Source organism: Cyprinodon tularosa, unplaced genomic scaffold (assembly GCF_016077235.1).
Source record: "Cyprinodon tularosa strain WSP-4 unplaced genomic scaffold, ASM1607723v1 ctg199, whole genome shotgun sequence".
In the NCBI taxonomy this organism is placed as follows: domain Eukaryota; kingdom Metazoa; phylum Chordata; class Actinopteri; order Cyprinodontiformes; family Cyprinodontidae; genus Cyprinodon; species Cyprinodon tularosa.
Window position 1 is genome coordinate 261006 of NW_024038729.1, and position 17886 is coordinate 278891.

At 41.1% G+C, this 17886-nt stretch overlaps 1 protein-coding gene across 6 annotated transcripts in view; it reads left to right on the plus strand.

The window, feature by feature from the left end:
- The window catches only part of lyst (lysosomal trafficking regulator), a 95295-nt gene that overhangs the window by 63322 nt on the left and 14087 nt on the right, over positions 1 to 17886 (plus strand). For 4 of the 6 annotated variants that reach the window (XM_038284041.1, XM_038284037.1, XM_038284038.1 and 1 more), the window contains 24 exons: positions 154 to 399; positions 717 to 890; positions 1616 to 1765; positions 3709 to 3846; positions 3925 to 4123; positions 4216 to 4344; positions 5763 to 6378; positions 6458 to 6638; positions 6788 to 6957; positions 10034 to 10264; positions 10391 to 10557; positions 12683 to 12835; positions 12927 to 13088; positions 13716 to 13907; positions 13987 to 14198; positions 14277 to 14486; positions 14565 to 14741; positions 14846 to 14922; positions 15000 to 15188; positions 16731 to 16876; positions 16967 to 17063; positions 17181 to 17242; positions 17336 to 17391; positions 17471 to 17623. In XM_038284041.1, coding sequence (XP_038139969.1) covers positions 154 to 399; positions 717 to 890; positions 1616 to 1765; positions 3709 to 3846; positions 3925 to 4123; positions 4216 to 4344; positions 5763 to 6378; positions 6458 to 6638; positions 6788 to 6957; positions 10034 to 10264; positions 10391 to 10557; positions 12683 to 12835; positions 12927 to 13088; positions 13716 to 13907; positions 13987 to 14198; positions 14277 to 14486; positions 14565 to 14741; positions 14846 to 14922; positions 15000 to 15188; positions 16731 to 16876; positions 16967 to 17063; positions 17181 to 17242; positions 17336 to 17391; positions 17471 to 17623 — 4287 coding nt within the window. The remainder of the gene's footprint in view (positions 1 to 153; positions 400 to 716; positions 891 to 1615; positions 1766 to 3708; positions 3847 to 3924; positions 4124 to 4215; positions 4345 to 5762; positions 6379 to 6457; positions 6639 to 6787; positions 6958 to 10033; positions 10265 to 10390; positions 10558 to 12682; positions 12836 to 12926; positions 13089 to 13715; positions 13908 to 13986; positions 14199 to 14276; positions 14487 to 14564; positions 14742 to 14845; positions 14923 to 14999; positions 15189 to 16730; positions 16877 to 16966; positions 17064 to 17180; positions 17243 to 17335; positions 17392 to 17470; positions 17624 to 17886) is intronic. The other 2 variants (XM_038284039.1, XM_038284040.1) reach the window with 2 other exon arrangements.

Consider the following 17886-nt stretch of genomic DNA (forward strand, 5'->3'; position numbering starts at 1 on the left):
AGGAACAAACTACTTAGTAGGTGTGCTGTTTAAAACGGCAGGTCCTGCAGCAATCAAAAAAAAAAAAAAAAGATAAAATATTTTAAGTAACCACATTTTGTAAAAGAAAAAGAAATGTGATGGTGTTTATTTATTTATTTTGTGTCTCAACAGGAAAGCTTGGCTATAGTCTATACCCCCAGCAGCCCAAGAGTCTACACAATATATGAGCCTGTGATCAGACTGAAAGGTCAGGCCAAGACGGTGGTCACCCAGCGGCCCTTCAGCTCCAAAGAGGTGCAAAGCATCTCCCTGGACGCAAACGCCTTTAGATCTCTGCTTCCTACTGAAACCCACGGCCTTCAGAGTGTCCTCCACAAGATCGGAGGAACGGGGAACTTTGTCTTCCTCTTTGCACAGGTATCATTTATAGACCTATAGAAATAAATGTATTTTATATAAATAAAGTATTTTATATAAATGCATTTTAATATAGAATAAAGTGTCTAATTATTGGCCACATGTTATTGTTGTGCTTGCAAATTTGTGCTTGTATAATAAAACAAAAGGGTAAATCGTTTAAAACAGCTGTTGTTGTATAAGCGTTGCAGTGCAATCGGTTATTTTTACAGGACCGTTTGCTCCTTGCACTAGGCGTAGCTCCAGTGTTCTGTCTTTTAAGGTAGACTTTCTTCTTTTCTCCCCCCCTCCCTGTCTCTGGGCTTTGCCATGTCCAGACGGTGGAGCTGAGTGACTGCGAGAAGACCCAGGCTCTGGCCCTGCGAGTGCTGCTGTCTCTCTGCAAGCACAACCAACACCGCATCCATGAGATGGACTGTTACCATGGTTACTCCATGATCCATCAGGTTCTCATCAAATCCAAATGCATCGTGGGATATCATATGCTGAAAGTGAGTCACACGTTGAACTCCTTGTTTGCCGTTTGCTCCATTTCTGTATTTCCACCGTGTCTGATCCGGCCCGACAGATCGGTTCCTCTCTGGGCCCGGTGCCGGTGACCCCGCTGTTATTTGACCCTCCGGCTGAGTGTGTAATAGAGCTGTGCTGAAACCGATTCTGTCTGACTTGATGAAACACTGAGACGTCCACAGCACCTCGGATTGCCTTTCTCTCCATCCTTTTGTAGTGAGCGGAGAGCCGCGTTGATCGGTCATGCTACTCGCTCATAATTATTTCAATATGAAGGGGAACATGCTGTGCTACTATTACAATTTGTTCTCATTGTTTCGTCTCCATTCAATCTGTAAATTAAATATATCTTTTGTATCTTCTCAGAGAACATATTTAATGGAACTCCTCACCTCTGCTATCCCTTTAAATTAGTAGCTATTAGACTTTAAGCTTCTAACATTTATTACTGAAAAAGAAATCCTTAAGGGCTGAAGATTTATGACCTCTGCAGGGAGGCTGGTGATAGATCAGAGTTTTATCAATACTGACACGGCTGCTCAGTGGGTAAACGTCATCCATTTAAATAGAGTCATAAACTTTTCAATAATTTCATTGCTAATGTATTGATTTGTCTTCCTTTTTTCAGATCTGGATCGATCTGTTTTGGTGTTTAGCCCGATTAGTTTGAACAGCACTCAGGCACTGACGCGTCTTGTGTTTGTAGACTCTTCTGGACGGGTGTTGCAGTGGATCGGTTCTCCTCCTTGGGGACGATGGTCAGTTTCGATTTGACACTGAGTCTGCGGCTGTGGTTCAGGATACGAGGCTCCTCTCACATATTCTGCTGGATTGGAAGATTTGGGCCAAGGCTGAGGTAAACACACACAGAAAGACTGGTGTTGTGTTTCATAAGCACAGCTGTTCTTAAAGTTTAAAAACCGACCTTTTTTAATATTTAGGATCTAAAAAGACACAACTTCTTAAGATGGTTAGCTCCAGTAAGTTCCAGTAGCAAGTAGTTCCTGATACAACTTTTAGACCGTTTCTCGATTCACAAGAACGTGAGTACGGACTCGTGTTCTAGCTAAGTATGTTCTTGAAAAGAACACAGGAAATTACGGACTATGGGTCAATTAGAACAGAAGCGTACTCATGACTTCACCGCATGCTCAGCTGGTCTGGAGCTGCATTTCACCTCCTGTTATTAATAGTCTCTAGATAATAATAAATTTTTACTTTTTTCATTTATTGGGGGAATCATAATCTAGAAATTTCTAAAAATCTAGAAATAACTAAAAATTTCTTAAATTAAGTGCAGGGGTCTTCAATGTTTTCCAGGCCAAGGACCCCAAAACTGATGGTGAGAAGGAGCAGGGACCCCTTATTTATATATATTGTATGAAATGGTGTTACAGTGAACCCTCGCTATAACGTGGTTCACTTTTCACGGTCTCGCTGCTTCACGGATTCGCATCATGCATTGTTAAACTTTATTGTCAAACATATTAATGGTGGCATGTCGGTTTATAAGGATCTTTTGGCCCAGAAGAAAAAAGAGCGACAACAACTACTGATAACTATGTTCTTCTCTCCAAAAAACACACCTGCACCGCAGGCTTTAGAAGAAAAAAACGCCACAGAGCAGAGTCAGGATGCAGCGGCTCCGTCAGAACAGCAGTGAAATACTGTACTGTACACGTCAGTCACTATTTGTCCTACTGTACTTTGTATTTTTTTTCATAATAATTTTTTATTTTCTCCCGTTCCAATCCGTCACGGCGGGGCGGTGCTGAGCCCCGCAATATTAACTCTTCAGTTCGTATTGATGATTAAAATTATTACTTATTTATTTATAACTATATTATTTTACAGTACAGTACAGTAGTTAACAACGTTTATACCGTACTTTTATTTGTTAAACAAATGCTTGGGCCTGGAAAAAGTTTTTGTTTCTTGATTTCAATTTTGTATGGAGTATTTCATTGTATAATAACTGTAAAAAAAAAAAGGTTTCTACTTCACGGATTTCACCTATCGCGTGTTCTTTTTGGAACGTAACCCCCGCAATAAACGAGGGTTCACTGTATATCAAACTGGTCCTATAGTTACTCTATTACAGATGGAGACATGTAACGAAAGTGCTACTTTTAAACTTAAACTGCCGGAAGAAAAAGTGTCAGAAAAAAGCAGGCAAACATTGATATGCATAGAACCAGCATCTGTCCCCAAAGGAAACATTGACTTTCCTCTCCTGCAGGATTTCTGATGACCTCACCTTGAGCTGACCTCGTAAACCAGCAGCGCGTGTCGAGCCAATTCATCCTGCTTGTCACAGTATAAATATGTGACTACAAGCTATGTTAAATGTTTTACAAATGCAACATTCAGTTTAATTTCAATTCAGTTTGTTTATATTGTGCATATTCACAACACATGTCACCTCAAGGCACTTTACAGAGACAATTCAACCAGATCATACAGTCAGAGTGGTTCATTGTCTTTTATTTATCTTTGAAAAACCAGCTAATTGCATCGATTCATTGATTCGAAGGCAATCCCTTACACCAAGCATGCTTGTAATGACAGTAGACAGGAAAACTCCCTTTAAACAGGAAGAAACCTTCAGCATAACCAGGCTCAGAGTGAGTTTCTGATGGATGTAATAAGATGTCTCAAAACTTTAAAAAGTGGAGGCTAATCTCCTGGGTCTGACTTCCTGGTGATGCTTGAAGTTTGGGCTTGGTGCAGATAAACTGTTGCTAGATAGATCACAGTGGGATTATGTATATGAATAATCTGAAATCCCTGTTTTCTCAGTTTGGCGTTTGGGAAGCACTACTTGCTGCTTTAGAGATCCTCATCAGGGTGCATCACCCATATCAGGTCTACAACATCCGCCAGTTCCTGAACGCTGAAATCGTGCATCGTTTCCTGCTCACCTGCCAGGTGTTACAGGTAGCCCAGCCTTTTATATGCTGTATTGTTTCCCCACTTCCTCTCATTCACAGTCACTAAGAATAAGTTTCTATTAAGGAGCACCGGGACGACCATCTGACAGCCATCCCACAGGACGCGTGTTTGTCCTTCATCAAAATCATTCAGGAGGTACTGGGCTCTCCTCCAGACATGGATCTACTGAAGCTCATCTGTAACTTCCTGCTGGCCGTTCACCCGCCCACCAACACCTATGTTTGCCACACCCCATCCAGCTTCTACTTCTCTTTGCACATTGGTGAGGAAGCACACCAGCTGTCTGCATCATCTTTATATTGAAGCCTCATTGATTGGATGCATTCAGCTCTCTTTGATGTCACTGTTTTTCAGATGGGAAGCTCTACCAGGAAAAGGTGCAGTCCATTATGTACTTAAGACGCTCCAACAGCGGAGGGAAGTCTGCCAGCAGCTCGGTCATGTCCCTCTCCCCGACGGTTTTCACCGATGGTCCCCATGAAGGTAAATGTAGCTGATTAAAGAAACTCGATCTGTTTGTTCCTGAGGCGAATATTAACCAAGCTGAAGACAGGAAGTGCATGAGGGATCATTGGGACCATAAAGAATGTAACCTAAAAAAAAAAAAACAGTTTGTTCGGCAAAAAAAGAGATTTAAACCTGGTGAGAGAAGGTTTGTTGAGAGAAAAAAAAAAGGAAAAAATGATTTAAACCTGAAAAATAAATTTGTTCAAAAGGAAAAAAATAACTTTAGGTTACATTTTTTTTCCTAATTGCAAAGTTTTTCTCAATATTGAAATAATTTTTTGTCAATTTTACAATTTTTTTTTCAAACTTGCAGATTGTTTTGTTTGCATTCAAAGTTATTGCTCTTTTTTATTGTGTGTGTGTTTTTTCTTGATGAGTAAAACGCTAAATTCAATTCAATTCAGTTTATTTCTATAGCGCCAAATTCACAACACATGGCATCTCAAGGCACTTTACAGTTCAACCAGATCATCCAGTCAAATTAATTCAAAGTTTTCAATCTAAGGAAAACCAGTTGATTGCATTGACTCATTGACTCAAATACAATCCGTCACACTAAGCATGCTTGTAGCGACAGTGGTAGGAAAAAAACTCCCTTTTAACAAGAAGAAACCTCCAGCAGAACCAGGCTAAAGGTAGGAATATGACTATCCATCAAGCTGCCATTTTAATTTATGACATTATATATAGAAACTAAAACAGAAACAGAAAAGGGCTCCACATGAAACCTTAATGAACAATTAATGCAACTTACCCTGCATGGAAAACAGGTTCAAGCAAGGAAGAAGCTCTTATTTGCACAGAAAGCCAAGGTCCTATGAGAACAGTGGAAGTTGATACTTCTTTAGACTTAAGTTCAAATGCAAAATGTACATTTCTGGTAATGGAAGTCATGTTATTGTATTTAGTAATCAGGGAGGAAGAAGAGGGTGAAAAATAATATTTTACTTTCATCAAATGATGAAAAAGGAATGCCAGTCTTTAGAGCTTCGGTGTGATCAGCTCAGCGATTGATGAAATAAATAACCTGCAGATTTCATATTTTGTTGCTTAATGCCTTCGCTGACATGTACACACAGAGAGCATATACTCTTTTAAACATCTTGAATCTTTCAAAAAACCTCTGCAGCACCATCTGTTTCTGCTGATGAAAATGAAAACATGGAGGATAATATTTTCATTGCTATCGCTGAAACTGATGGTGAAGGTGTTTAAAATCTCCCCCATTCAAATACAAAGTATGCAGACTGAGAAAACATCTTAATGCAGATTTGATACCTGGAAACATCCTGTAGACAAAATGGACAGTTTGTTCAAAGATTTGATAGAGAATATGAGACACTGCCTGCTTGTTGGTGAGGATTGGCGTTTATTAACTAGCGTCATCATTTTAGGCCATCTCCACGCTCCTTCTCCTGAACACGGCGGCGATGATCAGTCCTTACGGCCCCCCAGCTTTGGTCTTTCTCCTTACTCCTCACCTCTGGCGACTCCTCGACTCGGCCACGGCAGCTCCAGTGAAGCGACCGAAGGAGACAACGGCTCCTTCACCTCTCAGCAAGCGCTCGGCAGCACAGAGACGCTCAAGAAGATCGGAGGGGACGAGCAGCTCCTGAGCAGCTGCGAATCGGCCAAGACGATCTGTGACTCCAAGGAGATGGAGGAGGGTTCCGCTCCCCGCACCCCGTCCATCAGCGTGGAGGAGGAGCGGGACGAAGCAGCAGAGGTTGACAGCTTGGCAGAGGGCAGCGTGGGGGTGGTAGAGTCTGAGGAGTGGGCTGGCGAGGAGGCGCCGCGCCGCCCTGACAGTCTTAAGGGAATCCAGTCCTTCCAGAGGAGCCACAGCAACCTGACCAGTCTGGGTCTGGCCTTCCCATTCCCTAATGGTTCTCTGGCAGTCGCCCGCTGGCCCAGCGCAGCAGACCGAGCATCCATGCCTGAAGACTGGGAGAGCTACACCTACTCTCCCGGCTCTGACAGAACTCACAGCAAGACTGAGCCTAACGACAGGTAGCTACTGCTTACCACTAAAAACAGCCCATAATCCTCCAATCTTCACTTCATACTGAAAAAGGTTTGTTTGTCTCAGGTCCAGCACAGAGGATTGCTTGGTGCTGATCTGCTGTGGACTCTATGACCTTCTGAGGGGCGTCCTGCTGCTGCTGCCTGACCTCATGCTGGAGGAGGTAATGGACAAACTCATCCAACCAGAGGCTCTCATCGTCCTGGTCAATCATCCCTCACCTCTCGTCCAGCAAGGAGTCATGAAGGTGGGTTTCTAGCCTGCTGGAACATCACTGTCTTTAGCAATGTGCTCATTCTAGCAATTGTTGCTGTAGAACAGGAGCACACAAGTGGGTTTATTTTTGCTGTGCAGCATGTTTTTGGAGTATTTATTTTTTCTCTTCATTGCTTTCAGCTACTAGACGCCTATTTCAGCAGAGCGCTCAAAGAACAGAAGGAGAAGTTCCTGAAGAACCATGGCTTCTCCCTGCTGGCCAACCAGCTGTACATCCACCAGGGGAGCCAGGGGCTTCTGGAATGCTTCCTGGAGATGCTGTTTGGACGACCCATGGGTTTAGAGGAAGAGTGAGTCCGGGCATTACTTCCAGAAGCATCTGAAGTTTTTTTCTTTTTAACTTTTGTTTATATTATCTTCCATATTGCAGCCTTCATTTTTGACCTAGTAGTTAGAGCTGTGAGTTGATCTATGAGAAGGGTGCAAGTACCCAGTTTGATCCCCATAGGCTGCAGTCTGGGTCCCTCAGGCGCCACACAATGGGAGCCCACTGCTCCTCAAGGGGATGGGTTAAATGCAGAGAGTGAATTTCCCCATTGTGCTAAAATACAGGGAATTACACACATTTACACATTTATTTAATGTAGGGCTGCAACAACGAATCGATAAAATCGATAAAAATCGACTTTTAAAAGCGTTGGCAACGAATTTCATCATCGATTAGTTGTGTCGCGCGATTATTGCGTCATCCGCCGCGCCGTCATCACTGCCTCTTGACTGAAAGAGGAAGAAAAAAAAAAAGGCAGAGCGAGTCAGCGCCGCAGGTGCAGTGTTGCCAACTCAGCGACTTTTCAGACCCCTCCAGCGACTATTTTTCAAAAAAGCGTTCTAGCGACAAATCTGGCGACTTTTTTCGGTGTCACTGGCGGCTTTTGGAGACTCTTACGTGAAAGCATGTATCGTTCCTACTCTGCCGTGGGGCGCCTCCCCCACCCCAACCGCGTTTTCCCGCAGGAGTCCCTCTCAGCGCTGCAGTCAGCCTCAGCGTCCAGACTGCAAATGAAGCGCGCATGCACCGGGATTGACGGCGCAAATTGATCACAATAATTAAAATAGCCTGCGCTTTGTAAAGCGAAAAAAGTCGTAACATGCAACTTTTTTCAAAAGAAATGAACATGGCACGGAAGCACCATGTTTGTTTGGTTTTAAAGTGGGGAAACGTAACGTTAGTTTCTCAGGTAGCTCATCTGATGCTTTCCTTACCGTGTTAGTAGGTTACAGACAGTGATAAGGTTGGCTACTTATTTTACTTTTAATTTGAATTAGCTTAAGCAGCGTTTATATTTTCTTTATAAATAAATTAACTTGCAAATTATGAGGGCAAGGCTTTTAAAGTTTAAATCTTCTGGCAAAGTTAAAGTAAAGAAGATCCTGCAATTTATGGAAGTAAAGCAGAATAAAATCCAGGAAGATCAGTAATATGTCAATTAATTATCTGCCACATTCCCATGTAAATATCTGTCTTTGGAGGATGTGTTTTTTAGCACCCCTAGTTCTCTCATTTTTATTCCAAATACAATTTATAATTTGAATCACAGGGCTATTTTTATCTCTATGGTTCAGTATTTTCTCAAGTAGCAACTTTAACTGCTATACTTTCCTGTCTTAAAAGGCAGAACTCTTCTAGTCTAAAAAAACTAATTTGTTGAAATGGGGGGGCCTATTGTTTGAACCCCTTAGGGGCTTTTAAAAACAAAAATGTCTTTTTTTGCGCTTTATGAAACAAAGTACCCTATATTTTGTGGATGTACAGCTACATTTCTCATGTGAGTTTGCGTAGTTTTAACACAAACATTTATTTTTCATATTGCACCAGTACAGTTAACAAGCAACCTGTACTTGTGTGCTTGTTTGTTCTGTCTAAAATGTTTATTTTGGAATAAAGAGGTTAATATAAAAAATATTTTTTGTCCGATTCATCGATTAATCGAAAAAATAATCGTCCGATTCATCGATTTTTAAAATAATCGTTAGTTGCAGCCCTAATTTAATGACTAATATCTGATGCATACATGGAATGCAATGTCATGTTTTTTTTTTTTTATCGTTTCTTAGATATAGTTAAAAATGATGTGTAAACCTATTTTGCTAATAAAAAAAAAAAAAAATGTGGAGGCTATAGATTCTTAAATTCCACACAAAATACAGATTATTAATCTGGTGCTCAGATATAGACCAACATCTTTAGGTTAAGAGTCCCCAGAGAGTAAAACTCAACCATATGCTTTTTGTTTTACCTTTTGCTTATATGATCCTTCCTCTTGCAGAATTACTGGAGTTTGTTCAAATTGATTCCCTTTTTGTCACAAACAGCTTTTACACATAATAAAACAATGACAACTAAAGTTAACTTGTTTAAAGGGTTAGTTTTCTTGTTTTATGCATCAACTATTTCTTAGATTCCTAAACTGCAGATCTGTTTTTGGCTAATTTGCTTTTTTTTTTGCTTTTTGACATTTTCCTTTTAATTCAACCACAGTCTGACTGTAGTTTAAACACCTGAAAAATATTTTAAAACAATTAAAGTTACATCAGACCTAACCCTGTTTCCACACTGCAAAAATGATCTCAAAATGAGTAAAAATACCCTTAATTTGAGCAGGTAAATAAGATGCTTTGCCAATGGAAGTAGTATTTTTACTCTTAAAATAAGGTATCTAGATAAAATGCACTTGAAATAAGACAATGCAATTGTTTTTTTTCTTATTTTAAGTGTAAATTGTCTTGTTCCATTGGCAAAGTGTCTCACTTAAATCCTTAATTCAAGAAAACATGTACTTATTTTAAGAAGAAATTACTTATTTAGATTTCATTTTTTTGCAGTGCAGAAGTAGATACGGACTCTACACATCTCTAAGTTTTTCTGTCGATTCTGAAATCACTGCTCAAGTGCAGCCGACAAATAACTGATCTTACTATTGATTTTGTTGCTTCCCATCTGAAACATTGTGGCTCTGTTACATTTTGAGGAAAACTTACATTAAATGCAACGCCAGCATCCAGATTAAGATTATGTTTTAGGAACATCAGATATTTGTCCACCTAGATGTGATCTGAAAGAACAGACTTTGTGATCTCTCAGGAAAAAAAATCAGAGATGGGTTAAATTCCATTTAACCACTGGCAGGAAAACATGGTACCTCCATCACCCTGCTTGACAGTAGGCAGGAGTTTCCATCCATTTCTTGATTTTAAAATGAAATAAAGATGCTTGTTATATAATCATTCCACCCTGCATATATATAAAGGAACACATTAGGAAAATCAATTGAAGCAGAAAAACAATTTCCACATCATCCGTCAGTGTTTAGCTGCTTCTCATTGTAACTTTATGTTTGTAAATGTCTCTTGTTTCTGTCTCTACAGTCTTGACCTGGAGGAAATGGAAAATATCTCACCTTTCAGAAGGCGCTGCATCATCCCAGTGTTGGGTCTTATTGAAAACTCGCTGTATGAGAACTCCTTGGTGCACAACATCCTTTGTATGCTGCTGCAGCTCGTCAATGCCTGCCCCAAGCTGGCAGACATCCTGCTGGATCACGGGCTGCTCTACGTGCTCTTTAACACCCTATCGACCCTTAACGGCATGGAGAATGGGTAAGATGGGCAAAAACAGTGGAGGAATTGTAACAAGAAGAGAAAATCTCACTGCTGTTCGTCTGTTATCCTTATATCGGAAGCTGAGTTTGTGTGCTTCTTATTTTCTTATTCTTCTCTCTGCAGTATTCCCCTGAATGATTACAAGCTCCTGGTGTGTGACATCCAGCAGATGTTAGTCGCTGTGACTATCCACTCCTGCAGCTCTTCTGGGTCTCAGTACTTCCGCATCATAGAAGACCTCATTACGCTGCTGGGTTTCATGCAAACCAGCAAGATGAGACGCACGCAGGGTGAGGCCTGGATTTCTAAAATTCAGTACACATCCAGAAAATAAACGAGGCTTCTCATGCGCTGCATCTGGTCGTAGAGGATGAAACCGAGCGCTTGGGTTTCTGCTGCTGAAAGAAAAAAATAAAATTACTTCAGAGTAATATGAAAAAAATCTACATTACATCTCACATCTTGTCTTGCTGCTACATCATTTTCTGATCAATTGACTCTCTGAAAAGACCTCCCTGTCATGTGGTGTATTCACATCTTTTTACTTCTTGGTAAAATTTTGAACTTAGATCATTTTCTTTCTTCTTCTGTAGCCATATAAAGACTGAGGTCTGACTGGTGATATTCGAAAAGAGATGGGGAATCAGGATTTTACTCTCCTGAGATAATTGCCAATGAGTATCTGGCATTTTATGCATTATAATGAATAGTGGGAAATGAAATTATTTCGGTTTTAGGATTATGTTCCTTACCAGACAAATTAAAAACTACTCAATCTCATTATTTATTGATCAAAAGGAGAGAAAATTGTGAAAATGGTCTTCAGTGAATAGATATGAGTACCGTATTTTCTGGACTATAAGCTATAAGGGGAGCTCTACATATAGGCCCTGGAGTAGGGATAAAGAAGAAGAATGCTAGCTCCTGTTAGCTTGTTGGCTCGCAGCAGTAAGAGCTTCTACTGAAAGATGGGACTTGTCACTACCTGATCTGTCCCTGAAGCACGATCCGTTCTGCGCATGCGCCATCAGCTCATTTGCGCATGCGCATCCAGATATATATCCGGGTCGCCTTTGATTTTATCTTGTTAAAAATACCTGAATTACATTTTTTCCTACCCCAAAAATAGTAAGCGTGCCAAAATATAATGTGTCGTCTCTTGCCAATCTGCACCGGAAATGGGATCCTACGCTACTTCCGTTGGCTAACTTTTTCAGCTTTGGATTTAAACATAAATCGAGTCTTTTTTTAATTTTATGTTTTCATTTCCTTTTAATCTTATGGTATATAGTGAGTGATCTGAAGAAACAAACAACTAAAATGCAGATAAACATGGTTTAATCATATTTTGACGGACTGCTCTGAGCATATCTGATGATGGCGTCAGAGAAGCAGTTTAGCAAAGAAAATGTAAGAAGCATCAAATTTGTCTCACAAAAGTCATAAAGCATTTTTTTTAGATGTATATTAGCATTCCTTAGTGATTTAAGGATAGAAATAAGTAATTTTAGTACCATAATGACATTATTTATGAACACCCAAATTTATATCTGTTCGCTCATGCGCAGGACGTGCTTCCGGGACGTATCGGGTAGTGACAGGGCTTCATCCGCTTTTTATTTCAGCTCTGCAGGACTTGAGTCCTGTCTTTGCATTGGTTCGAAAACTTTAATGAGGCAAATAAATGTCAGAATGTGTAAATTCAGGAGATTTGTTCTCTTTCATGCCTGCTGATGGCATGATCTTGTGCCAAATGAAAATTAGACCCTTATTCTTTCATTTCCAACTTTGACTTCCCCCTCTAAGGAAAAATCAACAGTAAAGCTGCATCTTCTTATAAGCCGCCTGGTTTAAAGCATGTGGGAAAAAGTAGCAGCTTATAGACCAGAAAATACGGTAGTTGTAAAAACTCTCCCGACCTTTAATCACTGTGTCGTGTGGTTCTGGAAGGATTTTAGCTGCTTTTATGATTTTGCTTTTTAATTTGGCAGCATTGTTGAAGCTGCTCTGTTAGGATTAGATTACCAGATTTCTGCAGGACAGCTTCAGTCCCACTAACGGAAACAATACCTCATGTCTCTCACTGTCAATTCAAGCTTTATTCTTTTTTCTGTTGTTCCTACACCTGTGAACACGTTTTCTCTCTAGAGTGACAGTTTTAAACTCTTTTCCACCTTGAATTAGAAGCAGTAAGGTACTGATCTGTTTCTGCTACAAGTTATTAATTCATGAATCATGGTAGAGCTGTATCTAGCTGTGCTCCTCCACACAGAGCTGTTGAAAATCTGCATTTTTTTTTTTGCAATTTACTGGGTTTTCCCGTAGATTTAGTTGATTGTTTCAGTTTTTGGTGTCAGTCGGGAAGATAACAGAAAGCAAAGCTTTTAAAAGGGCATGCCCAATCTGTGTGTTCAGAAATGGCTGTGGCCCTGCAGTTCAGAGTCCTCCAGTCGGCCATCGAGTTCATAAAGACGACTGCCAACCAGGAGCCTGCGAAGCTGAGCAGTGCCGTCAACACACCCACCTCTCCGCATCACGCCAAATATCAGAAGCGAAGGAGCATTGCAGGTAAATGCTTTAGATTTATTTTCTTTTTTGCTGTGATCTGGTTCTGTCTGAAGTGTCGGTTTATTAAACCTCGTCTCATCCTGATCTAAAGGTTCCATTGCCATGAAAGACTCCATTATCCCCCGCATCCCCAGACAGCACTACTGCTCCTTTGGCCAAATCCCAATGTTCTCTCCCTTCAGCTTCCTGTCCCAGGACTCCCCCCTCCCCTCCCCCACTGGTACCCCGTCGTACATGCTCCACTGTGATGCAGGTAGCTGGGACCTTAGGTCCACAGCGGAGATCATCCTCCTCTTATTGGGGGGATATCTTCCATGTTTGCCGTGAACTTCGATCCTTCCCTCGCTTTGGGATTTCACTTTGCCCAGCATTCTCACGTGCTGCTGGTGCTTTCAAATCTGCACGCTACAATGCTTACCTGAGTCAGTGTCAAGCATTTCAGCAAACATCCTTCCCTCTTAAATATCTTCTCTTTGAAAGACAATTACTTTAGATTAAAATTCTTTTACAGCTTCAAATAAAAGATAACTTTTCAGAAATTCTCTCATGTTCCACTCGCTAACTTCCATGTATTTCCTCAGTGTTTAATGTTATAGACCAAGAAAAAGTAGTGGTTCAGTACAAATGTTAATTACTCTCAATTCTAAAAAGTGTGGCATGCATTTTTATTGCTCTCTCCTGATTTAGCAGCCGCCAGAGGCAACTTCAGATGCTACTACAGCTCTAATTCTTAGTTTAAATGTGGATATTTTTTCCACTTCAATATAATTGATCACTATATGCTGGTCTATCACATTAAAGAAAACATAGAAGTCTGTGGCGAGGTTCTTTCTTTAGACGTGAAAGTATCCAAACTGAGCCCCTCATGTTGCGTCTGCAGGCCGGCGTCGGTTCTCTCTGGCCCAGACTGACTCCCTCCTGATGCGGATGCGCTCCGTAGCCAGCGATGAGCTCCACCAGATGATGCAGAGGAGGATGAGCCAGGAGAACCCGATCCGAGCAAGTGAGACGGAGTTTGTCCAACGCCTGCAGAGGCTTGTGGTTCTCGCTGTCAACAGGCTGATCTACAACGGTAAACAAAGTCAGATTATCTGATGTGGCTCCTTTATTCATCCCCTTCTCTCATCTAATCCTAGTTCCTGTAATTTCAGATGTGAGTGAGGACTTGTTCGACCTGCTAAACATCCCAGACTCCCCAGACCATCACATCTTCACGCCAGAGCCAGGCGATCAAGCCCACGACGACAGCAGCTCGTCCTCCATCCCTCACTCTCCGATCCCTTTTATTCTTCCCCATGCGAGCAAGAAGAGTTTTCAGAAGGACATCCTGAAGCTGATGACGGATGGGATCAAAATCAGTCTGGTAAGACCTCTTCTTTCTTCTTCTTTTTGTTTGTTGCTGTATCTTCTGACCAGGTGTTTGTGCTTCATGTGGCCACAGGGCAGCACTGGTCGGGGTGGAGCGCCAAATCACCAGTGGCGGAGAATCCTCTGGTCCTGCAGGGACACATTCAGGGTGCAAATCGGCCGTCTGCTAGTGCACACGCTCAGCCCATCACTTCCACTACAGGACCGAAAAGAGGCGCTTGACTTTGTTTTTGATCACAAGCATATCGATATCCTGAAGGAGAGCCTCAGCCCCGGACTAGAGGTGAATGAGAAACCCTGGTTTCTTCTAGAAGGTTACTTACAGACCCTTATATTTAGCTTTATTTTCTGTTTCACTCAGCACGGACCAAAACTGTCACTATACCTGTACGAGATGTTGCACGATCACAAAGACGAGCTCACTAAAGAAGAGCAAAGTGCAGTGGGCGTCTTCATGACCTCGCTTAAGCTCTGCGGCCATCGCTGCATCCCGCCCAACGCTCCACACAAACACGATCTGCTCAAAGCTATAAAGGAGGTAACTTCTGTTGTTTTGCAGGAGAGGCCCCGGAGCTTTCAGGGCGAAAATATATGTTTATTAGGAACTGTGCGTATTAAAGGCATTCCGCTTTATTAATGCAGGAAAAACTCAAGTATGAAGCGGAAGAGAAAACGAGTAAAGCTGCGTGGGAAAAGAAAATGGCTCACGCTCAGAAGAAGTAAGGTGGACGTTTTTTTTTCTATATGCTAAAAAAAAAACTTGAATTATTTTTAATTCTCTCTTACTCCTCTTCAGTCTAATCCAGAGGCTTGATGGGAAATCCAAGGATATTTCCAAGATTGCGGCTGATATTACTCAGAATGTGTCTCTGCGGCAAGGCATGGAGAGGAAAAAGGTCATCCAGCACATCAGGGGTCTGTACAAGACGGAGCTGAGCGCCAGCCGCCACTGGCAGGAGCTGGTTCAGCAACTCACACACGATCGGTAGGCGTCAGTTAATCTATACTTTAATTCAACTTAAAAGCATTTGCTATAGAGACTGAGACTTTATGATGATTAATACCTTCTGTTATTTGCATCGTGCAAAAATAAGGAAAATGATGCAGTCCTAAAAATTTTATTTAGGAAAAATTAGTTGCATTTAAGGATTTTCTGTTTCCCTACATTTAAAAAAATGAGACAAAAAAAATAAATCGCTCAATTAAGTTTATTTCCTACCCGTCTTGCTATCAAGTTGTAGCTCCTGTGGTTTATTTTTATAAAAATATTATAGTTCTGGTTGGAGTCCACGGCTCGATGGTGTTTGCATTCCTCTCTTAGCATGCTTTGGTTCTCTCCATGTAATCCGTTGCCCTCGGACACAGCTCTCATAGATGCAGGGTTCCCGCGGGTCCTTAAAAAGTCTTAAAAGGCATTGAATTCTTCAAAATAAAACTATGGCCTTAATTGGTATTAAAATGTCTTAAATCAGTCTTTCATAGGTCTTAATTTTTAAAAAATCATAAAAAGGATAATTTTTGTTACGATTTATTTTTGCAATCTAAATAAAACATTAACAGCTCGCCATTATTGGTTCCGTCCCGATAGCGGAACCAATAAAAGCGTTGTTGCAGCCGGGACATTTGGGAGATGCGCCATTAACTTTTTGTCTGGAAAATATGACCAAAATATAACCAAAATTGTCTCCAGCCAAGAGTTTTCTCCATGGCTAAAACCAGGGAACATACATGAGGCTCAGTGGATTTCGTACAAGAAGTCATTCAAGCTCAGAACGATGGAAATTAAGGCAGTGGAGTCACACATGAGAAGCACGAAACACAAAGCGTCAAAATCGAGTTACCAAGAAACAGTCGGTATTTCTCGGTTTTGTTCCACCCTTGTCTCTGCAACGCCTCCACTTATCACCAAATCAAACATACTAAGAAAACCATACAAAGAAAAATAGCTGCAAAAAAGACTTAGCACTGGTTATGTTGTGGCTTTAAAACTGCTTGTTTTGTTTCCTTCTAAAACAAAGTTTGTGAATTCAGTTAAATAATTGTTCAAATATATCTGTCATTTGTGTGTTTTTAGCTTTCTTCCTGTATGTGAAGCTTTTAAATTTAAAGCTTCAAAATTTAAAACATTAGTGTAGTGGTTTATGTTAAAATAAACCTTTGGGTTAAGTTGTCACAAGCAGGTTTTTCTTGTGTTTCTTGTGAATTTGGTCTTAAATTTTTATTTCAAGTGACATTAAAAAGTCTTAAAAAGTCTTGAATTTAACTTGCCTTATGCTGTAGGAACCCTGAGATGTGATGGTATAGATAAAAATAAATTTTTTTGAAAATAAGAGAAACTCTTTTTACAAAAGTTTGATTTTTTTAAATAAATAATGAAGCTCTTTTCAGTTGAAAACCTTGGGATCTTTATTTATATTTTCAGAATTTTTGAACTTTTATATTTTTTTCATTATGTGAAATGTATAGAAACTGAGTGGGGAGTTCAGGCTTGCTAAGGAGCTAAATCTGCTTTTACCTTCTGTTTCAGGGCTGTTTGGTACGACCAGACGTCCTACCCAACATCATGGCAGCTCGATCCCACTGAAGGCCCAAACCGAGAGAGGCGGCGGCTGCAGAGGTGCTACCTCACCATCCCAAACAAATACCTGCTCAAAGACAGACGGAAACCTGAAGGTAAATAAGCGGCCTTATAAAAGCTCTTTTCTCAAAGCTTCCCCCTTGTCTTTTTGTTCCTAAACGTTTGTTTCTCCGTGATGCTTTCAGACGCAGTGAAGCCGCCTCTGTCCTTCCTATTTGAGGATAAGACTCACTCCTTCTTCTCCTCCACTGTGAAAGACAAAGCCACCAGCGAGTCCATCAGGTACAGCTCACTGATTTTCTCTGCCACAGTGTAAATATAATAATGGTATCAGAGTGTTAGAGTAATGGTTCTGCATGGATGGACCTACTGTAAGCGAACGGTGTTTCCTCCCCTTAGGTTCACCAGACGGTGCACCAGTGTCGCCCCCTCCAGAGAGACGGCAGGAGAGTTGCTGCTGGGTACGACCCCAACCATCACTCACAGCTTCCAGACACGAAAAATAAACCGCCTTCTTCTCATCGCATTAAAATTTTAATCCCATTTCCTCACAGGAAAGTCAGGGATGTACTTTGTGGAGGACAACGCCGCTGATGCTCGCGACAGCCAGGTAAGCGGCTGAGTGGTGCCTGCTGTGGGTTTTTGGTTAACCGCCTCGCTGATTATTTACCGTCTTTGTGTTTGACTAGATTCTTCAGGGAGAGACGGAGGCGCCATCTTTCTCCTGGACGTACGAGGAAATCAAGGAGGTGCACAAGAGATGGTGGCAGCTGAGAGACAACGCACTGGAGATATTTCTGACGAACGGCAGGACGTTGCTGTTAGCCTTCGACAACACCAAGGTGAGGGGGAAAATTAAGTTACCGGTGACTTGAAAAGGGATCTATAGGTGTGAGACTTAAAAGTAGTGTTAAAATAATGTTTTCTGCTTCGTCCCTTAATGATAAAACAGCAAAGAGATTTTGAATTTTAAAGGTATAATTGAAAAAATGGCAACGCTTTTAGCTAACTAAGACACACACTGCAAAAAATTTCAATCTAAATAAGTAATTTTCCCCTAAAATAAGTGCATTTTTTCTTGAACTGAGGTGGTAATTGAGACCCT